The sequence below is a fragment of the Myxocyprinus asiaticus genome, chromosome 8, assembly GCF_019703515.2.
Source record: "Myxocyprinus asiaticus isolate MX2 ecotype Aquarium Trade chromosome 8, UBuf_Myxa_2, whole genome shotgun sequence".
Lineage (NCBI taxonomy): Eukaryota > Metazoa > Chordata > Actinopteri > Cypriniformes > Catostomidae > Myxocyprinus > Myxocyprinus asiaticus.
The window spans coordinates 53,360,196-53,383,788 of NC_059351.1; the positions used below are offsets into that span (position 1 = coordinate 53,360,196).

At 35.4% G+C, this 23,593-nt stretch overlaps 2 protein-coding genes and 1 long non-coding RNA gene across 3 annotated transcripts in view; 2 read left to right on the plus strand and 1 right to left on the minus strand.

Moving 5' to 3' along the window:
* LOC127444816 (uncharacterized) overlaps nt 1-23,593 on the plus strand; it is a 93,907-nt gene that overhangs the window by 15,161 nt on the left and 55,153 nt on the right. Inside the window, 9 exon segments of the mRNA XM_051704356.1 lie at nt 4,417-4,601; nt 5,461-5,556; nt 6,402-6,632; nt 6,713-6,735; nt 6,817-6,935; nt 7,249-7,857; nt 10,098-10,534; nt 22,705-22,937; nt 23,394-23,516. Of these exon segments, the coding sequence (XP_051560316.1) occupies nt 4,417-4,601; nt 5,461-5,556; nt 6,402-6,632; nt 6,713-6,735; nt 6,817-6,935; nt 7,249-7,857; nt 10,098-10,534; nt 22,705-22,937; nt 23,394-23,516 (2,056 nt within the window).
* LOC127445479 (E3 ubiquitin-protein ligase TRIM35-like) lies at nt 3,984-9,881 on the plus strand. The gene is made up of 6 exons (XM_051705593.1): nt 3,984-4,601; nt 5,461-5,556; nt 6,402-6,632; nt 6,713-6,735; nt 6,817-6,935; nt 7,249-9,881. Exons 1-6 carry the CDS (start codon nt 4,392-4,394, stop codon nt 7,863-7,865), a joined length of 1,296 nt encoding a protein of 431 aa, XP_051561553.1. The 5' UTR covers nt 3,984-4,391; the 3' UTR covers nt 7,866-9,881.
* On the minus strand, nt 4,463-17,376 carry LOC127445487 (uncharacterized). The gene is made up of 5 exons (XR_007898000.1): nt 16,761-17,376; nt 15,674-15,777; nt 14,865-14,924; nt 6,342-6,494; nt 4,463-4,594 (listed from the first exon to the last, which is right to left on the minus strand). It is a non-coding gene; the product is annotated as an uncharacterized LOC127445487 (long non-coding RNA).

Sequence of the window (23,593 nt, forward strand, 5' to 3'; positions counted from 1 at the left end):
TGGCCTGCCTTGACATGGATCGCTGTATCCAGGCATCATCTCAGTGCCCAACACCTCGATATGACTCTTATTCAACGCCCTGAGATACACATCACATGTATATGTAAGATGTTCTGTTAGCTGTGTATTTGTGGGCAGGTCATGTTTGCTGATGTGCTGAGAGTGTGTACATGTGTTCGTGCGAGTGTTTAACATACTTGCCATCCACAGCAGCGATGATCTTGCACGTGATCTCTTGATCATATAGAGTTCTCAGCATGCACTCTCTCCAGTCAAAACATCTCAACAGGTTAATCATAAACACCTGAACACAGATCGAACCCATTCAAAAATTATTATATTTTATTTTAATAAGGCTGTCAATTGAAAATGTTAATTCAGTGTGATTATTTATATAAAAATAACACATAAATAATTAACAAATGAAGCAACAAATTAATCTCCCATCACTTCCAGATGTGAGTGTAGAAAACTGTCCGCCTCATCCTTCAGGGTATTGTGAGTGTGCAGGGGTACAGGGAAATACTCATCATTCTCTCTGTTGCAAATGTACATCTGGACATCTGAAGAAAATTATTATAAATTATAAATAATTTGCACATTAAAAGGTACTTATTTATTGTTTTATTTATATTGTTTCTATTGTTATTGTGAATATCAAAATTTTAATTCTTTTTATTATCATTCAAACTATGGAGTTAGGGCAACAAAATAAACTATACAGACACATTCCTGAGAAGGAGAGCTTTCAGTTGATATATGACTTGTCCATTTAAGTGCTGGGTGAAAAACTTGTTCATACTCATATTGCTACATCACCTCTAGGTGGCGCTTATTTGCAATGCAGAGGTTTTATGGCTTTATTTTGATATTTTATGTAACATAAATGCAAAAATGATGGTATTCTGTGAAAAGTTTCGATTTTAAGATTTAAAATGATACCACATATGAGGGACTTTTGTGCCAGGGGACTTTTACTATTTAAGCGCAAACTTAACGCACACTTCTGGCCCTTTCCCCGGACCCGCTAGACAGACGTCTTTGACCATTGTGATGTGTCTTGCCATTTTTTCAGCGACTTACGCAGGAGTGGTGCGTTTTATAGATGATGCATGAAGTTAAATACAAACATAAACTGTTAAAAACGCATCTCGAGACACCTGCATTCTGCTCTATTCAATGCGCGGTATTCTGGGCTCTCTACTGACATCAGTGGTTGAAACATAAAATTGCAAGTTACGTACATTTTTTTAGTATCATTTGTGCTTCTGCGCAGTTGAATATGATGGTCGGAGGTAAAATCATGTTTGCCTGTGATCAGTATATCACAGTGGATCTAACTGTACATCTAGAGTTAATGAGACGGATATCCAAAAAAATATTAGTATGAGCAAGTTAGTATATGTGCTGCCTAGTGTTGTCAGCATTAGGTACCAAGTTGATACTTGTAATACAATAGTAATACAATTTAAAAAATACATTTAAAAATTACCACATACACAAACATCAGTAATCTAAAACACCAACACTCCAAAACTGTGACCTACATTTCATTTGTCAGACTCAAAGGCTAGTGTAAAGGGATGAGATTTCAGACGTGACTTAAAAGTCTTCAATGATCACACTGGGCCATGTTGTGAATTGTTTTTCCAGAAAAGTGAAGCTTCCGGCAAAAACACTCATCATAATAAAAGCACGATTCAAAATAAAATCTAGATGCCTGAAATTGAAGAAACTGAATACAAATATACTACATCTGTATAGTAAAATGTAATATTCACTGTAATAATAATAATAATTCATCAAAATATCACAAGGAAGACAGATGTTGAATAAAAGTTTGGCAAAAAATACAATGACATGTTGAAGTTCTATTTTCACTTGTTAAAGTTTTAAGAATTTATTGATTAGACACCATTGTGATGATGAAATTAAATTGAACTTTAATTATTAAACTATAATTATTAAAATAATGAGTAAATAATTAAAAATAACTAAAGGGGTGTGTTCAATAGCACATTATCATATTAGCATATTTTTGCTGTGGCATCGAAATTGGTATCGAGAACCGTGAAATTTCACTGGTATCAGTACCGACTACTGAAATTTTGTTACCGTGACAACACTACTGCGGCAAGATCATCTTTTCCTTGTTAATGGACATGATGTTAACGCACAAGGATGAATGACAAAAGCCTGACATTTTCCCACCAAATCCCACTTGACAGCTCTGAATGTAAATCATTCTTTTAGGCTTACCATAGTGGTTCTGAACAAAGATTTTTTTATGTACTGGTATTTTGTGTATATGAAAAAATTAAACGACAAATCCTGTGTAGTGTACTTTTAACATTATATCTAAACTAATTATTTATTTTAGCAAACAGCTCTGGAAAAAAACTGCAAAATGATCAGTTTAGGTATTTGAGTAAAATGAATATTTTTGTTTTATTCTATAAATGACTGACAACATTTCTCCCAAATTCCAAATAAAATATTGTCATTTAGAGCATTTATTTGCAGAAAATGACAGCTGGTCAAAATAACACAAAAGATGCAGTGTTTTCAGACCTCGAATAGAGCAAAGAAAACAATAATTCATTTTTAAACAACACAATACTAATGTTTAAACTTTAACTCATGCAAAAACGGAAATGTACCGAAATTAGCATCCATAAAGTTAACTGTAAAAATCATCTTTTTATTATTTAAGTGTAAAATATTTTATTAGATTCTCTCATCAACAAGGCATTTCCGTCCGCAGAACTGCCGCTCACTGGATGTTTTTAGTTTTTGGCACCATTCAGAGTAAATTCTAGAGAATGTTGTGTGTGAAAATCCCAGAAATACTCAAACCAGCCCATCTGGCACTCCCAGACTTCAATAGTATGTAGTTTAAATCACCTAATCACAGAATATGCCAAAGTTTGACTGGTCCCTGGCAATCTGAATATCAAAGAGTTTAGTTTGAAGTGTTTAGTACCAAGTAAACTAGATTTCCACAACCAAAGCTATCTATTTACTGCTTTGTTGTCTGTCTGGAAATAAAAGTACTCATTATTTTTTGACCAACAGAATTGTGATCACAAAGTTTATTCACATTTTCTGCAAATGTATTTGCTGTTGACTGCTCAACCGTTCATAGATTTCAGATTAATCAGGAAAACTACTGATTAACTTTGAGATTATGGATCTATATTTTATTCTCGTTACAATGGCCAAATGGAGAACTGCAACTTTTTTGTTGGTCCCATACACTCCCATACACATACTAATATAATATATATAATCTAAATGTTGAAAGTTTGGTGCTTTGTATCTTTGGATTTGATCATCTGTAACAATCTGAAACATGAGTAATGATTCTGTTTGTTACTCATCATCATTGTATCATTGCTCTTATCTCCTGTTATATGTGTCTAAACATCTTTTTTGCTTATGTCTTGTATTTTGTTTACTGGTTTTCTTCAACATATTTCTGCACATGTATGAATCATGTTTCCAGTCTGCCGTATTACAGTTAAAGTTCAGATGTATGAGTGAGAGATCTGGATTCAGTGTTTTGATGAGTTCAGCGTTCAACTGTCACCTGATCCAGACAGACATATTTCATCACTGACACATATATATGCACACACACATTCTCTCCTGTCTACATTATACACACACACACACACACACACACTCACACACTCACACACACACATTCTCTCCTGTCTACATTATACACACACACACACACACACACACTCACACACACACATTCTCTCCTGTCTACATTATACACACACACACACACACACACACACTCACACACACACATTCTCTCCTGTCTACATTATACACACACACGCACACTAAACATTCAGAACATACAGTCATTTAGAGTCTGATTACAAGCATGTTTCTGACAACAGAGTACACACATCATCATGTGCAAATCATGGCACAGTTGTGTTTTAAGACTATTTATTATAAAGTGCTCTATTTACATGATATATATTTATTAAAACAGCTGTTATGCCATTAGACATGTGTATAATATATTTAAGCAGTAATATATCACAATATGTTTTATTGTGATATATTACGACAGATTTACATTTAAATTTAGCTTTATTAATGCAAAACTAAAACATTTATATCTCCATATTGAAACATAAAATTTAGCTACTTAACTTCTGACCTCTGCCCTTTAAAACACACACACACACACACACAGGCAATTCCTGAGAGAACTCTCTCTCTCTCTCTCTCTCTCTCTCTCTCTCTCTCTCTCTCTCTCTCTCTCTCTCTCTCTCTCTTTCTTTAAGGTTCACATCACAGTCTGCTCTCCTCCACTTCATGTGTTTCTCCTCTCTATTCTTCATTACTTCTCTCTTTCACTCTGAATGGATAATTTGTTGGAGTCTCCAGCACTGGACGGGGGTCTCTGCGAGTCTGTGTGCCCATCAGAGTCAGTCGTCTGTGGGCATCACGGCCAGAGTTTCTCCCTGTTCTGTCTGGATGATCTGAGTCCAGTCTGCAGTGAGTGTGAAGAATCAGACACACACGAAGGACACAGAATTTATCGCATTCAAGACGCACTGCACGACTGCAAGGTAAGAAGACAAACACACACATGTTCACTAAATCAGTACAGACTAGATACTTCTATACAAACTTCTTCACAAACTTGATTCAACACAAATGTAACTGTCACATCTTCAGTATATCAGCCTGTCTATATCTGATACTCTGTCAAAGATATCTGACAACCAAACAATTTAATGTCTTTACTCTGTTATCAATCGGTTGTCAATAACTATTAAATACTGTGCTGTTAAATTTAAAAGCTGCAAGAAATTTACCATCAAAATTAAGAAGAAACATAAATAATTTAATACAATATAATAAAATGTGATGGGTCACGTTGGGACTTCTGGCAATGCCCAATTTTAGTTTTTCACCGTAATTTTAACCACAAAATAAAGAAATAAAATATTGTTGTGTTAAACGTACTTTTTCATGGTAAATAGTAAAAATAATTTACTTTAAATATTGTTATAAGTAAAAATGGCATCTTATTTCAAACATTTTGTACTGTAAATATTTAATTACAAGTTAACCAGTAAACAGTTTTATATTGTAGCCTAACATTTTTTAAATTCAGCTTTTTTTAATGCACCTTTTGAATACTGGGGCACCTAATAACGTCTTCTTTAATGCCACAACATACATTATAAACTGTATCGTCTGTGAGTGGATATCAACAGTACTGCTAATAATATTTGTGTTTGCAGTGTAACACCTGGAGATCTCCTAACACATAGAGAACATATCATGTCAAATATGTCCCTGACATTCAGCTGCTGTCTGTATACATGTACATATATATGTAGATCATGTCATCAGCGTGTGTTTGTACATGTGAGCTGCATGATTCTTGAGAAATATGTAGTTGTGTGTTTATTCCTGCAGGAGGAGATCGAGACTTCAGTCAATGTGCTGAAACAGAAGATCTGGACATGTGACCTCATCAAACAAACCTGTCAATCTGCCATTGAGCACAATCAGGTAACTAAACAATGTGCCGAACAACCAAACTGATATATCTATAAACCACTTTACAGGACATTTAAAGGAATATTACGGGTGCAGAACAAGTTAAACATTTCTGGCATCCAATATAATTTTATTCCATAAGATAATTACTGTCCTCTTTTACCTTCTCTCTTTATGTAAAAAAGTCAGAAACGTATTTGCAACATAGTCTCATGACAACTCAAAATAATTAGCATGAAATGACAAAATTATAAGATATTCGTTGACTTGTCATATATACAAAAAGGACATTTATTCCCATAGAAACCAATCAATCAACACACAAACTGAATTTTAAATCGATACAAAACAGGCATCAAAATTTAGCTAGTCTCCCATCATAAACGTTTTTAAGAAAGTAGACATCAGTGAACAGGTTAAGTGTTGGTTTGAGTTAGGCGTAAAAGTTAGGAAGAATTGTTAGAACATTGTTCGTTGCTTCATTTATTTTTCTCTATGAGAGTAAAAGACATATGTTTTTGTACAAACCAATCCTCGTACGATTTTTAACGCTTTCCCCATTTTGTACTAAGACTTTTACAGACGTCATGAGACAGGGTTGCTTTGAATATTAAAATAATAAACTTAAACTGAAATAATTATATTTAAATAATTTGTTAATTTAATTTGGTTCTACATACTTCTGTGTTATTCGCCTGGCAGTGAATGCACATTTTCTGGTTCAGACAGATTCACTGTTCTCAAACATTAAAGGAGTATTGCACCAAAAAATGAAAATTCTCTCATCATTTACTCACCCTCATGCCATCTCAGATGTGTATGACTTTTTGAGTCTCAATAAGTGATCCCTGCTGTAGTCTGAGGCTCTGCAGATGGACACACAGATGAAAGAGGAGTTTGAGAAGCTTCATCAGTTCCTGAAGGAGGAAGAGGAGCGCAGGATTACAGCTCTGAGAGAGGAAGAACAACAGAAGAGTCAGACAATGAAAGAGCAATCTCTGAAGATAGATCAAATCATTGAGTGCATCTCCAACACCATCAGAGCCATTGAAGAAGGGATGAAGATGGATGATGTCGACTTTCAGGAGGTAATCGGATCATCTAAATTAAAGAAAGAATTTTCTGAATTCATTCAGATGACATCACATAAACTTTTTCTTCTTTTCAGGGCTATGAAGAAACAGTCAGAAGGTATTCAATTGTTAGGTTTTATTATATATTAATGCTTTTTTTTATTTTTTATTCAGTCATGTTTGTTGAATGTTGTTGTAGAATATGTCAGTGTAAACAGAAACCAGAGGAACGGTTTGGATCTTTGATTAATGTGTCTGAACATGTGGCCAATCTGAGATTCAAAGTGTGGAAGAAGATGTTGAGGATCGTCACCTACAGTGAGTGTGTGTGTATTGAAAATGTGTGATTTTGCATGATTTTGAAAAATGAGGTAATCATTTTTATTAGACGTCTCTTTGGAATAATTTGAATTCTGACTGGACAATTGCAGCATTTTGCAGTCAAATATTTTTGAATTGTGACCGCTCATCTGTTTATTTGACCGTTGTCCCTGCAACCTACAATCTCCTACAATGTGCTAGTTTCATGTCTGTCATATCGAATAATTTCAACCCAAATCAATCAATCTCTCTCTCTCTCTCTCTCTCTCTCTCTCTCTCTCTCTCTCTCTCTCTCTCTCTCCATTTCTAGCTCCTGTCACACTGGATCCTAACACCGCATCCTCCTCCTTGTGCATTTCTCCTGCTCTCAATCAGGTCCTGCATCTCGAGGAGTGCCAGCCTTTCCTCCCTGCTGTCCCTGAACGCTTTGACCCCTACGCGTGCACTCTGGGGTCAGAGGTCATGAGCTCCGGGCAACACTCTTGGGTTGTAGAGGTGGGTGACAGTTCCAACTGGACACTGGGTGTGGCCAAGGTGTCAATCAAATGCACTGAGATGTTTGAGGCATGTCCAGAGGAAGGCCTCTGGGTCATCAGCTTACGGGACGATGAGTACTGGGCGATGACATCACCCTGTCAGCGTGTGTCATGTGACGGACACAGACCGAAACGAATCAGGGTGTGTTTGGACTGTGATGATGGAAGACTGGAGTTCACAGATCCGGATCATGAAGCACATCTGTTCACATTTACACACTCTTTCAGCGACGTTTTAGTGCCGTACATCGAGACGATCTGTAAAGGGAAGCCTCTGGAAATTTTACCAAAGATGGTTTCAGTGGAAGTGGAGAAACATACGGTTCCAGATGATGATAACAGGATTATTTCTGAAAGCTCACATGATTTCAAATTGATTCCCTGTAAATAAATGTCTATAATATTCTACAATATAATATTTTAGAATATGGCAATGCTACCACTGGTGATGAGGAAGGTTAATTTTAAGTTATATTTCATTTTAAGGATATACTGTATAGGCCTGTAGTTTCAATACATGGGCAGTTGTACAGTCACTTGTGTTTATGCTGGTCTTTGAATAAAAAATTAACAAATAATCTAGTTTTAAAAATGGCTAACAATGAAAAACAAGCAAACATTTTAAATATATTTTTTTAATTATTTCTCCTAAATTCACAAGATTAAGACTGCACAAACAGGAGATTCATAACAGCACATGCATTATGTTTCTGTCTTTTTTGTGATGTCATCAAAATGTTGTCTAAATCCACTCAAAACCAAGATTTCACTTTTTTGAGGAAAAAAAACAAACAATCATTTTGTCAGAAAATCAGTAAAGCATAGCCACTATTAAACGTTATTTATCACTAATTATTGACCTTTTTTTATTTTTATTTAATATACTTAAAATTAAATCACTCATTCTTTCATGTGGTCTTAGTGGTCAATTTAGCCTAGCAACGCAACAACCAAAGCATCAACAGCCAATCAGAAACCGAGAAGCAGAAACTCAACAGCCAATAAGAGCGGAAGTAGCTGGTCATCAGTTGGAGTGACGATCCTGAATCCCATCTGGCTAAGTGGGAATGTGATCATGGTCGAACAAAAACTAGTGTGAACATCGGCAGGGCATTTGATTCCTGGAGGGACCTTCATTCAGTTTTGGGGATCAAAACCAACCCTGAATTGGCATTTTTCTTATTGGACAGGTAAGCTTACATAACTGCAAAGCATGTGAAATATAGTGCCATAAGGATTGATCTGTGTAATTTGAGCTAAACTACAATAACACATGAAATGAATGCTAGACAGTGTTCAAGATAATGCAAAAAGACCCATTCATTAGTGTAACATAACTTGGTTATACAGAAAATATATACATTCTATTATTATAAAACAATAGCGCATCGATATATCAAAATGACAGTTGTGATGAAATCACATCAATACTGAATTGTGTCAACATATTTATAATGTACAGTCTATTTTATAAACAGCTACTGTCATCATCCACCAAATTTAGCTAACAGCAATTGATAAAGCTGGCTAGCTAGCTAACGCCGACATAGGCTATGGTATAATTGCAGTCAATGTATCATGCAAAGAAAAGTGATTACTTCAAACTACAGTCTCGCATAGTCAGACCTATATCCACACTTTGTTTTAGCCCTGTTCCAGCACTGGAGAGTCAAATATAATATACAGTCTCAAAGTTTGAAGTAAAACAATCTTAACTGTGTAATTTTAAGCATGATGCCAATGAATCACGTTCAGCCTCTTTGTACGTTACATCATTGTTTTGGCCGATGCTCGCATCTCTATGGAGTGTGTGCACGAGCGCGAGCACGAGTAACAGGTAGCTGGCTACTGTTCACTTAATGGCCACAGGTGTCATTAATAACAATGGTTTCTGAATCTTACATACTGCACCTTTAATACACAAATACAAATAATTCCCCCCATGGCATTTATGTACAGCAGAGGAGATGTTAAAATGAGGAGCACATTATTGTGAGGAGTATATTGCATAATTTATATATTTGTTTTCTGTGGGTGAAGAGGAAAAACAAGGAAAAGTAATTTGCGTAATCCTAGGTTATAACCATTTTTAAAAGCTAAGCTATATTAAACAAAAGTCTCAGTGTAATACTTTAATACTAAATAATAATGTACTCAGTGTAACGTATAAAAAAACAAAACATGCACTACGTCACCAAAATCCACTACGCAGAGGATTAGATCCAGTATGTCATCACGCTACAGACTGCAACGAGGATCCTGTCGAAATAGAGAGGCCAAGATGGTGCTGATCCATGCAGACATGCTGCATTCTTCATCCCCAGACACAATCGGGATATACGTGCAATAAGTGATGAAGACTATGTTTTTTAAATCTATTTTATGTCAATGACATTTAATCCTGGTGACTGATATCAATTTTGTTTGGAAATTCGTTCATATGTGCAAACGCAAAGCGAAACTTCACTCTGAGGCAGTCAACATGGAGAAAAACGAAAATGCTGTTCCATCTCAACTTTTTGCTCCACAACATAATGATGCAATGCTAACAGATTTAACACCGCAACTGTAGACACCATCGATCCAGAGTTGTCTTCGCTGATTCCTCTACCTTGTACCCCAGCTAAGAGCCCAGCACCAAAGACAGGGAAGTTTATATCCCCCGATACTGACCTAAACAAGGTTCTTGCGGCTATCCAGTCACCCTCCACAAAATGTGAAGTAATATTTAAAAAGGTTACAGCTATGGAGACAACTGTGAGAAATACTGATCAAGCCATTACTTTTTTGAATGATATGGTGGGGAAATTGATTAAAGATAACGTGAATCACAACAAGAGGATTGTTGCTCTAGAAAAGAACACCATAGACCTGAAAGAAGAAAACAAACAACTGAAACTTCAACTTTTGGAGGCGAATAGCTACAGACGAAGATGGGGGCTTAGGCTGCACGGGATGGAGGAGAAAGATCAACAGGAGGACACCCGGGATCCGGTAATCAAAGTTCTTGGCAAGATCTCCCCGATGATTGCTGAAAAATTACCGGAGGTGGTGGACTTGGTGCACAGAATCGGGAAGAGATAAGATGGTAATTCTGCAAGAGTTATAATCATCCAGTTCAGCATGCGTTACCTTCGTGATATCGTCTGGAGAGATACAAGAGGTTCAAAATTCCTTGAGGAAGCCCATTTACGCTTAAAGGAAGACCTGTCACCAGACGAAAGAGCGGCTCGGGCCAAAGCGTGGCCTTTGGTTATGAAAGCCAGAGAAGGCTTCATTCAGTGGTGCTTTTGCTTACATCAAAGGGAAAAGGGATAATATTGACATTTAGTAAATACTGAGAGAATATGGACACACACTGATATTTATAATTGATGTTTTCTGTCAATAATTCTAAACTCTAGGGTCTCATATTACAGTTTTGTAAGAATTCTGTTGATATCTTGTTGCATGTGTAAGATCCCGATGGGTCTATTTGTTTTCATTTTAATGAGTAACTAGCTTTGGAGGTTTACATTCTTTGCTTCTTATTGTTCTTATTTGTGGATGACAGTTTTTAATTTTGGGAAACTACATTTTATTTCTCTTAATGTCAGAGGTCTAAGGGATATTGATAAAAGGAAGGCACGTTTTCTTTTTACTAAACATAAGGAGGCTCAAATAATTTTTCAAGAAAGCACTCTTGTGACACTGACTCAAAGTTGGAAATCTCAGTGGGGTGATTCTGCATTTTTCTATCATGGCACAAACCATTCAGCAGGGGTCAAAGTTCTCTTAAATAAATTTAAAAGAGATATAGTGGAAAAAGTTTATTCTGGGGTAGGAAGATGGATTATAATAATCTTAAACATAGATAATATGAAATTTATTATATGCAGTGTTTATGGACATAATAACAACTCTTTAAATGTATGCATGTTTAAGAAACTTATTAGACCTAAAAAGTAAATACAAAGATGCATATTTACTGCTAGGTGGAGACTTTAATGAAGTCCCCAATGACTCTGTGGATAGACTCCCTCCGAGAAACAGCACGTCTAAAGTTTTTGAGCTGCTTTGTGATAACTTACAAGTTACTGATGTTTGGTGCTTCTTATATCCACATAACAAGGAACACACTTGGACTAATAATGCTCTCACTCGTAAATCACGAAATGACTTTGGGCTCTTATCTACTAATGCAATTCAGTTTGTCTCAGATACTTCAACTGGTTATTCACCTTTGTCAGATCACAGATTTATCTCAATCTCGTTAATAGGAAACACAGACCATTGTAAGAGAATTCGTGGTTATTGGAAATTTAACAATAAGCGACTTTCTGATGCTAAATTTGTAGAATGGTTACAAAATTGGCCTCTATATTAGAGGATGACTCTATGAGTCATGCCCAAAGGTGGGAATTCTTTAAATTTAAAATTAGACAATTGGCAATGCGTCGCGGTAAAGAACTTAAAGTAGCCAATTATAAAAGATGCCAAGATATTCTAGGCGATCAACAAGTTACTGTCCAAATAAACTCTTAGTACAGAGGAAGCCAACTTATTTAAACTCCGTGGTGGTGTAGTGGACTAAAGCACTGAACTGGTAAGCAGAAAGTTGTTGGTTCAAGGCACTTAACTCCAGGTTGCTCCAGGGGGATTGTCCCTGTAATAAAGGCACTGTAAGTTGCTTTGGATAAAAGCATCTGCCAAATGCATAAATGTAGATGATCTTTATTTAGATTTGGCTAAAGGTGCCTTTATAAGACCTGGAGCCAAATGGTTAGAAATGGGAGAGAATAATACTATTTGTTTTGTTCTGGAAAAAAAGAAATATAATATAATTATTTAACACCCTTAAAAATGAATGGTAACATTAATAAAAACATTTTTTTTAAATAAACTATATAACTAAAATTATAATGGAAATAACACAAGATCTTTTTTTTTTTTTTTTTTACAAAAAATCAAACCAAGTCAATTTAGAATTGAATGTGAAAATGATCTCTCTTTAGATGAACTTACCAAGGCAATGAATTCTATGAAGAACTAAGTCCCTGGGTTCAGATGGACTAACTGTTGAGTTTTTTTGCACACTTTTGGGAAATCATCAAGGTACCATTGCTTAGAGTTTACACTGAATGTATTATTAATGACGAATTATGTACTAACATGAAACAAGGTCTTATTACCCTGATACCAAAACCAGGAAAAGATCCTCTTTCCCTTGATAACTGGAGGCCAATCACATTACTAAATATAGATTACAAAAGTTTCTCATTAGTATATGCAAAAAGATTAAAAACAGGTTTATCTGAAATAATGAAACTCAAACAGGTTTTATGCCCAAACGACATATAAGCTCTAATATCAGGCTAGTATTAGATCTTATAGATTACGCACATCACATTAACTCAGATGCAATTATACTGTTTTTGGATTTCTACAAAGCATTCGACACCATCGAACATCATTTTCTATTTTCAACTCTAGATCTGTCTGGCTTTGGAGAAAAATAGGGGAGGAAGGCAAGGTTGTGGTATTTCACCTTTCCTGTTCCTAATAGTTGTAGAATTACTCTCCCTGAGTCTTCGAAACAACTCTGATATTAAAGGTGTGTCAATTTTTGACCAGGAGATAAGAATCTCACAACTTGTTTGCTAAAAACCCTGTTTTTAGAAAACAAAGATCAAATTAGTAAGGCTCTTGAAACTATTAATGCTTTTTCAGATGCATCTGGCTTAAAATTAAATATTCCTAAACGTGAAATCCTTTGTTTATGTGATACCCTAGAAACCTCAATGAATAGCATACCCATTCAAGATAGTGTGAAGTACCTTGGCATCCATATTTCTAAGAAAAACTCTGTAAGGCAAGAAATGATTTTTTTACCTAGACGTAAAAAAGCAAAACTAAGATTTAACAGTTGGCTTCAAAGAGATTTATCTTTTCCTGGTAGAGAGCTTTTAACTAAAGCAGAAGGTCTATCTTGCTTTATATACCCAGCTATTTCACTATTTGTCCATGATAACACCTGTAAACAAATTAACAGATTATTATTTAACTTCTTTTGGAAAAACAAACATCAATCTGATAAAACAGGATTTATGTGGTAAAAAAGCCGATGGAGGTTTTGACATGTTAGACTTTTTTGATGTTAACAATACTTTCAAAGTGAATTGGGTTAAACAATGTGCTAATTCACCAGACTCTATCTGGCACTTTATCCCATATAATATTTTTTAAATGGAGGGAGAGCTTAAGTTCTTATTAACTTGTAACTTTTCCCCTTCTAAGCTCCCTATAAAACTTTCCAAATTCCATGAACAGGCTCTCTTGGCATGGAAACTTTGTTTTGTCCACAATTTCTCTCCTCACAAGGTGAAGTTATGGAATAATGAAATGATTATATCAAAGTACAAGTCAATTTTCCTTAAAATCTGGCACGAGAAAGGAATAGATTATGTTTGTGATATGTTAGATCCAGAAGGGAATGTTTACTCTTATTATGATTTCATGTCTAAACTCCAACTTTCCTGTTGTCCATAAGGAATTTCTCACAATACTTAGTGGTCTTGTTCATTTAATGAGATGTCAATTATCATTTGGAGAGATTGTAAAGATTGAACAAAATAGTAGAAGATAGGAGCATTTATGACCCAAAATGTAGTAATAAAATTATAAGAAATTTTTCTCTCTCAAGGAAAAGGAAAGTTTTTTTTGGAATTAATTAATAGAGAATATTAATTGGGAAAAAAAACATGACTCTTACCATATAAATTCTGTATCCCCAACAAAGTTAGAGAAACATTTATTTATTTATTTATTTTTAATGTCCAAGAATTTTGGTTTGACCTAACCAAATTCTTTACCTCAAAAACTGAATCAGATATTGCCTTAACATTGTGCAATATAATTTATTTTCTCATAGTAATTATAATATAGAATATATAGGGAATGTTATTATTTTATTGGCAAAATACTTTATTCATAAATGTAAATTTTCCTCAACAATACCCAAATTTATTCAATTTCTCCATGACTTTAACTGCCTAATTATGACAATAAAAACAATAAATAATAATAATTAAGTGTCAAATCTGTTAAATTGTATGATGAACTTTTGAATGTATCATAATTTGTTAATACATTGCCTCTGTATATTTATCTTATGTACTGTTTTGGGTACTTATGTATTTATTTTTTTCATATTAGTTATTATTTTAGTTTTCTGTTATCTTCCTTTTTTTGGACTATGTTGTCATCCAGTGTTAATTTACTGAATTGTTCAAGACTTACTGAATTATCTTTGTATTATCTGCTCGCATAATATTCCAATAATTAAAAAAAAAAAAAAAAAAAAAGATCCTGTCGAAAAATGAGCAGTCAACATAACAGATCTGAGACTCACCTGAGAAATGTGATGATGATCTGCGCCACTAGATGGAGATTGACGCATTGCATGTTACATCTGTAAATCGAATATATAGACAGTGTTGTGTTGATGATAACACATAAACCTCTCAGTTTACATTAATACTTTTCCGATCATTTTTTTTTCTTCTTCTGGGAGAATTGAAAAAAAAAAAATGCGTTACGTCATTCAGGTACCAAAACCGAAAGTAAAAAAACAAGTAGAGACGCCATTCTGAGGCTTTAACAAGAAACACTGGGTATTTAAATGGCAGTACATTTTGAGGTAGGTTCACAAGTTATTTTTCATACAACAATGTATTCATATTACAGTTTGAGTTTATAATATATTATATTATGAGTTTCCACTTGGGTTTCTGCAGTTCTTTGCAGGTGATTTCAAGCCGGATTTTTATATTCCGGATGTGCAAACAATCTAAGGTAACCAAAATAGTGGAAACGTCGATGATTAACGTCATTTTAGATAAAAATAAAATAACATAAACTTTGTTCACTTAGACTGATGAAATTTAGATAACTTTCACTTTATTGTAGACTTAAAGTCATCATGTGAAATGGTTTTATATCCTGATATATTTATACTCCTGATATACACAGTTAAAGTGTAAAAACATACGATTCTGGATGATGATAACTGCATTATTTCTGAAAGCTCTCATGAATTCATATAGAATCTCTGTACACAAATATATCTGCGTGAATTTATGACAGTGAGTGGAGAGAGAGAGAGAGAGAGAGAGAGAGAGAGAGAGAGAGAGAGAGAGAGAGAGAGAGAGTGACCCTCACCTATTGCGTTCCTTATGAAATCCATAGACGATGCCGTTTGTCCCGTATTTTAACGTCACACACACAAACTGCTGAGAATGTTTCACAAATCAAGAGAAATCGACCTGAAACACACACACACACACACACACACACACACACACACACACACACACACACACACACTTACCTTTCGTGTGAGTTGTGTGAGATATTATGGAGTTATATATGTGCCAAAATTATGCGCATGCAAAACTGTATTTTGAGCGCACAAAAAGTTATTTTGTACGTGCTTGAACTCTTCTTGCAAATATTATTATTATTTATTTATTTATTTATTTTTGCGTGTGCAAGATCTCACTCGTTCTCTCTCCTCACATGCCCTCTGTGTGCGCTGGGAACTTTAGGGCGTTTTCACACCTGGCTCTTTGGAGCGTTTGTTTCGGAACCTGCCGCGCTTTCACCCTTGGTTTGGTTCATTTAAACACGTATGAACATGGCAATCGCACTCGGATCCACACCAAAACAACCAGCCCGAGCCCGCCTGAACGAGGTGGTCTCGGACTGACTGAAAATTAACTTGAGCGGTTCGCTTGTGGTGAGAATGCAAACTGACCCAAAGGACCAACGAACCAAAAAACATCCGTATAAAAACCATGAACATAACAGGGATCTTTGGAGAAGACATCTGTAGACCAACACTTCTCTGTAATTCATCATCAAAACATTTTGGAAACTATATAAGATATAATTGCACATTTAAAATAGGAGCTGTTTTATAATTCCTGAGGTCATTTTAGTACGATCGTTTCTCTCTTTTGGATAGCGGTAGGATGGCGTTAGCAACTCTGACAAATCAATTTTTTTTCCTGGCTTTAGTCTTCTGTTTGTGTGTGTGTACGTGCGAGAGAGAGATCTATGAGAACAGGCATGTTTCAGTGGAGAAATAATGCAAAAGCAACTAATGACGGATAAAAATAACCATGACGGAAACTTTACAACTCATATCCATCTGAGTGATGGATAATTTGTATTTGGAGCACAACCTCTAACTGGCAACGCTCAATTCTCTAAAATTTTTAATGATTTACAGGCATATAATTTTTACCGGTATATCAGTGGATGAGCTTAATCCTGGAGCAGCAAACAAACAGTGACCAATAAGGAGACAGCTTGCTCACATGTTGTGAGGGACTCGACATGGAGGTGAATGTAGAATCCAAATGCAGGAAGTTTATTTACAATCAGCATACAAATACAAAACACAAGGCAGAGACGTAATCATTGAAGCAGGCAAAGTAGTTGTTAACAGGTAATCAGTCCAACCAGGCAAACAGTAATCCAAAATCAGTAATCCAGAAAAACAGGCACAATGGTCATAACAGGTAGGCAATGAAACAGGCAATGAGAATAACGCTTGGTAAGGCAGTGAAACTGCCAATACTTCACAAAGTCACAATAGAAAAGCATGGCTATTTATATGGTTCAAACAGGAAGTCACCATAGAAGAAAACAGTTCAGTGTCAGCATTCGGGAGAGGGCTTCCTCTGGCGGTCGGCTGAAGGGATACCAGCCTCATTCGTTACACATGTGACTTTTATTGACATAGTTTTGGTCCTTTTTGAAATGTTTCCTTGTGAAAGCGAACTGAACCAAGAAGAAAATGCAATGATCTACAGGTCTGAAAATGCCCTTAGACTGCTTGTTTGCTTTTCCAACCATATTCTGACAAGTCCCGCCTCCTACGTCAGGATTGGGTATTAGGAACTGCTTACAAGCACTCTGTGATTGGACTGTTGAAGTAGTTACAGAAACCATGAACATCTCAGTGTAAATGTAGCAGAAAAGCCAACAGGCACAATGCTCCAAGTTCAGTACACTCTTTTTATACAGTCTGCAGTTATCTTACAAAAGATATTTACTCCATAAATTATAGACATACAGGAATACTGTAAGGCTTAACTTACTGTAATGTAAGTTTTTCAGAATATAGCAGTCTGGGATAAAGCAAAGCTAAGGATTTCTTTCCATTTTTTACAACTTTTTTGCAGTCTCAAACAATTGAGGTTCAACATACTGTATATTTAATTTACCCCAAACTTTTTTTTAGGGCGCCGAAAATCACCTGCTTACATGTGAAGCAACTGAGACATGTAAATGACCAGTCACGGTTCGTTTTGTTGTTACGTGTCATCGTGTTACTACAATAATAGACCGGTGTGCAACACAGTGTCATTTAAATGGTCCGCATATCAGGCTAACACGTTTGAGCTCATAATGTTAAAGTGCTCATTTGTTTCATTCTCCCTCTCTCTCCTCATCAGTTCCCTGTAACTTTTAACTGTATTGTCTAATGATAAAAAGGCAAATATCAATAAAATTAATATCATATACCATCTGCAAATATGCACATATCTCATTTAAACAGATGTAATAAACCAACCTCACACAACTTCAGCAGATCCAGCATCCTGTGGAGCGCTGATTTATTTACCTCTGAAGCACGTATTCTATCAGCCTCTCCTCAGCAGTTCCCTGTAAATTTTCTAATGATAAAAGGCAAATATCAATCAAACTTGTATTATATACCGTTTTGCAAATATGCAGATATTTAGTTTAAAAAGATCTAATTCATGAACCTCACGAAAATCAGGATCAGGATCAAAAGTTCCTCTGATTCACTAATCATGACGGTCACTCCGTGACAATCCAAGTAGGCGATCCAGGCCATTTAAACTGTCAGGAGATTGAGGCTTGCACTGGATCCGCACAAGCGCGTGAGTGCAACTTCAAGGCTGTGTCCGAAACCAGGAAAATGCTGCCTCCGTAGGCTGTATATGGAGGTAGGATGAAAATAAGGTGCTTTTCAAACTGTTTGGAGATCAGTTTCCTTATGAGTTCCATTCATTCAAAGCAGATGTCAGTTAAGCCATTAACTGATTAAGCAGCAAGTCAGCTGCCTACATTTTCAGATGTAGCCCAAAGTAAAAACGCATCACGTGTGCTGTAGGTAAATGTCTTATTCACTATGTACTGTATGTACAATTAGTTTGATTCTGTATTTTTTTGAGAAAATGTGATGGTTAATGTGCACATGCCATCCATGGTGGCTGGACTACTGTGTGTACTGTTATTTCCTTCTTTCTAATATATTAACAAATTCTTCATGTGCAAATAAATTACTAAAATTTGATGACTGAACATAAATCTTAAGAAACTGCTATCTACATAAATACATTTATGCTATCTACTTAAAATACAATATTATGTTTTAGTTTTGTGTGAAATTTAGTAAATATAGTGCTAAATAAGAGTTTATTATTATTTTTTGAGCAATTTTATGTTTGTTATTTACCATATTAAATTGTGTGATATATTGGCATTGTATCGGCCTATCGGTCACCCTGCTCTCTGGATTTTGGCATCGGCCATTAAAAAACCCATATCGGTCGATCACTAGACAGGAAACATAATTAGCTTCTTTTCCTTTTCTTCCATTTCTTCTCATTAATCAATTTTGCCAGAAGGATTGTGGTAGGATGCATAAACAGCATAAAATCAGCATACTGAACATTTCAAGATAACCCACAGCTTTGAAATGCAAAAATAAACAGCTTTTCTAATTTAGTGTCAAGAATAAAATGTTAATTTAGGCAATATTTATAATATTCATAATATTTATAATATACAAGGTTGCTGAAAAAATGGGATAAGACACACTAAAGGAGGTGGACTAAATAACATGTTTAATAAAGAAAATATTATTTTGTATAATAATAACAAAAAGGTTCAGTGGTTGCTGATCCATGGTAGACTGTAATCTGGTCACATTTCTTTGAATAAACTGCTCTCTCAGAATATCCTATGGGATAGATTGATTAAGCTCCCCCAAAACTACACTATTACCTTAGTCTTAAAGAGTTTGCACACGGGAGAGATTAAATTAATACAATTTCAGATGAAAGAGGTAGCTAACATGGCCAAGCTAGTAGCTACGTAAGTGTAACTTGGTAACCTAGATAATCAAGACTAGCCAAGATAACCATACTAAGAGAGCTAGCCAGATAGTTAGATAGCTAGTAAGCCTATTGGCAGTGTACAGACAAAAAAATGTATTTCATAAAGGTTAATTAAAAAGAGTTCAGTCAACAAGAGAGCTGCATTCATGTGGTCATAGTGTGTTAAACATTTCCTTTATTGAAAACAAACTATCCCCTTCTCCTCTTCCTCTTGTTTTTATTAGCAGTATGATCTGTGGTCTTTCCAGCCAATCAAAATTACCACCTCATCTCTGATTGGCTGAAATTCTTGCACATTGTATTGCTGTGACCTTGTTGAGAAAACAAGCAGTCAAAGCAATGAGCGCACTCAGTGTGGGTATGAGGAGAGAGCAAGTGAGATCTTGGACACACAAAAACAGTGGAGTTATGAACATTTTACAATTCTGTGCAAATTCACATTCAAATCAACTTTATTCAAGTGAAAAATTGATTTTTGTTGGCTCAAAGTGAATTCATCTTTGCAAGAAGATACATTGCTACAAAACTGAGTTCACGTGCGTGCAAAATACCTTTTTGTGCTCTCAAAATATCATCTTGCACACATTTGTAGTTAAAAAGTATACAAGTATTGTTTTGTTTCTAAAAATAATCAATCGTTTGGGTTCAGAAGAACTTTATTTGTCAACTGGAGTCGTGTGGATTATTTTGATGCACCCTAAATATGCATTTTGGACCGTCAAAAAATGGAGAACATTCACTTGCATTGTTTAAAGGAGGAGGCCTGAAATGAAATCCTAAAAATCTTAAATTCTGTTTTGATGAAGAAAGAAACTCAGATACATCTTGGATGGTATGAGGGTGAGTAAATTATCAGCTAATTTTCATTTTTGGGTGAACTATTCCTTTAAGTTCATTAGTAAGACTAGCAGCACCAGTGAGATGCCGGTAATGTACAGCTAGCTAAAGCAATCACAAGTGCAGACCTGAAAGCATTCTTGTGCTAAAAAGCTAGATGCAGGGAATAGAACAGAAGGTGTCAAGGACGTTGGTCTGGCGTATATTTGCATAAAATAACAGTAAATAATCTGCATAGATTAACGCTAAAACACGGTGTGAACAGCCCCTCAGAAAGTTCTGACTGGTCCTTTTCATGTCATGTAAAACACCCCAGATTGTAGCAGCCTCAACAGCTAAAGTCAGTCCTCAACAGTTTGGAGACTATTTTTCCTGAGAGGGACCACTTGGAGAAATTGGAACATCCTCTATGGCAGATGTAGAAACGGAGGTCGTATATTTGCAATATGGTGTCAGTTTGCATGTTGTAGGCCTACATTTTTATTTTTAGCTTTTTTTTCATTTAAAAAAAAAAAAAAAAAATTGTGTGCAATTTTTATATTATTTAGATTATTGTAATTAATCATATATTAAAGCTACACTATGTAACTTTTTTGTTAAAAAATAACAAAGTATTATTAATGAGAGAGTGCAACAAAAACCCATCTTCCGAACAACGTCTTTATCCAAATACATTTTGATAAACCTATAATAATAATGTATATTTTAGAGCTTTTGGGAAGGATTTCATGGGAAATTGCATACATATGTCATTCGTCCGTGCATGTTGACGTCATATCCGTACACAGAGAAAATAAGCTCCGGCTACAGTAGCACGTGTATGGTGTGGGAGTAGCATGAAGCTGAAAGTTTGTTGTCACAACGAATGAGAAAAATTAACCATGGATCATTCAAAATGGCACACCTCCGGGGAATCACCAGTTGTAAAAACAAAGAAACTCCAAACAGATCAGAGTCTACAAGCAAAAAGGGAAAGCGACAGAATCCGTAATAAAACCCGAATCAACATCAGCTTGGCTTTTCAGAGGTGGCAACAACTCCGAGATCTGAAAGGATTTAAAAGCGACCCGGAGATGGCTTTTTTCTTACTCAACAGTTAAGATATTTTATTGATATGGTTTATGTATAGTTGTGTAATCACACGTCTGTCTGTGTGTGTGTGTGTGTGTGTGTGTAGTGAAATACAAAACTTATACAATAATTGATGCAGAACTTTTCACTTGGTAACACGTGTGTATTTTTCTTTATAACATAAATAATTTATATAAATAAATACTTCAGTCCTAGGCTTACCAAGGATATGTGAGTCTTGAAATTATGTTGACCACTGGTTGGTAACAATGACAAATCTATAAATTAGTTTCTACCATGGTCTATTTGGCCAGAATATCCTGCAGTTATAAAAAATTTGCAACATTTGACCTTATCAGACTAACAATCATTATGTCTAATGTTAAAAACGTTGCCTAACTATTGTGATGTCATTTATTTCAAATCATCAATGTTTCCAATAAGTCAAAACAACAGCATAATTATGGCACATATCTGCTTTTCGGATATCTTTTCTTTTATTATTTATTTGTCCATTCGCTCTGAAAAGATGTCTTGTATCCAGTGTACACCAGTGCCTCAAACCACATTCATCTGTACAGAGGAGCAGAGCTGAAGCACCACTTACATCATTACCAAAACATCGTTCTTCCGCAAGACACATACTGTTTTATTTTTTTAACCGCTAGAGGGCCAAAAGTTACATAGTGTAACTTTAAATTATTTAAAGTCATGTTGTTTTCAAAGACATATAGAGGTGAAATAATGTAGTAATTAAATAGGTTACTGTCATCAACAACAAATGCACATGGATCCATTTTGGCATTATGAGTGTTGCCATTGCAACAAATTGGTTGGAGAACATGTACAGCTCCAAATAAATTCAGAGTTGCATAAACATTTAAAAAATAAAAAAATAAAAAATAAATAAAAAACGCCTTACACCACAATTCAGAGAGATGAAATCTGCATGTTTGTCCATTTTAACTGAGATTTTGTTTTTCGTTATTGTGCATTTAAAGTTCATTTTTATCTGATGTTGTACTGAATCAGATTAATAACCCTCCAATGTAAATCAGTAAACCTCTCTGTATGTCTGTCTCTTTTAACTTTGTGTTTTCACAAAAAGGTCTCTAAACAGTCTGAGAAAAGAAAGTAGGGGACACTGCCTCTAAAATGAGTCTCACTGAGGAGAGAGAGAAGGAGGGAACTGTCTCTAATATGAGTCTCTGCGAGCAGACAGAAGAATATGCTGCTGATCAGGACAAGATGCAAAGAACAGCATCTCCAGGATCAAGTTGTGTGTCTATGAAGAGTGATGAGTCCATAAGTAATCCGAGCCCTATATTTAATGAAAGAGTAGAGACCTCTGACCTCAGGTAACATACTAGCTATTTATGCATTTGGCAAATTTTGTATTCAAAACAACATGCAATGCATTAAACCAGTACAGCCACTAGCCAGTAGTCAGTGCTTGGAACAAGAGTTTAATTATGGGGTGGAGGCCCCCAAAGGGGCAGTCACACTAGACTTTGAGAAATAATATTATGTTCAAAATGTTAAAATATGTTGTATACTCACTTTCCTGCAACAACAAAATCCAGAATACACCAAATTTGAACTTTCCTCCACAGCAGATTGTAAAATTCTTCACATGAGCTTGCATTTCTGGTCTCCTGCAATCGGATGCAGTGAATCGGAGAGTGAAGGGAGTGCAAAGTCTAGTGTGATTGCACCTTAACACTGGCCTTCCCTTAACGTTTCATCATGGTGAAATGTTTAGACGTTGCATATGCCACTTTTGAATGACAGGTCTAAAACACTGTTTTTGTCAGTATCATAAGGAGGAAGAGAAAAAGAGAATCATCTCCAGAACCGAGCTGGGTGTCTATGAAGAGTGACAATTCCATGATTGAACCCCCTAGATTCAGTGATGAAGCAGTGCCTACTGACCCTCTGTTAGTATAAACATCTTGTTTTTGATTTAATGTCATGTATGCCATATGAATAGTTATTTCTGAAATCAATGGAAATA

Excerpts from the sequence above, each read along its gene's own strand:
- LOC127445479 (XM_051705593.1), top strand. The coding sequence starts at position 4,392 with ATGGATAATTTGTTGGAGTCTCCAGCACTGGACGGGGGTCTCTGCGAG. Across the intron at positions 6,633-6,712 it reads ATGATGTCGACTTTCAGGAG|GGCTATGAAGAAACAGTCAG; the intron begins GTAATCGGATCA and ends TCTTCTTTTCAG. Across the intron at positions 6,736-6,816 it reads TATGAAGAAACAGTCAGAAG|AATATGTCAGTGTAAACAGA; the intron begins GTATTCAATTGT and ends ATGTTGTTGTAG.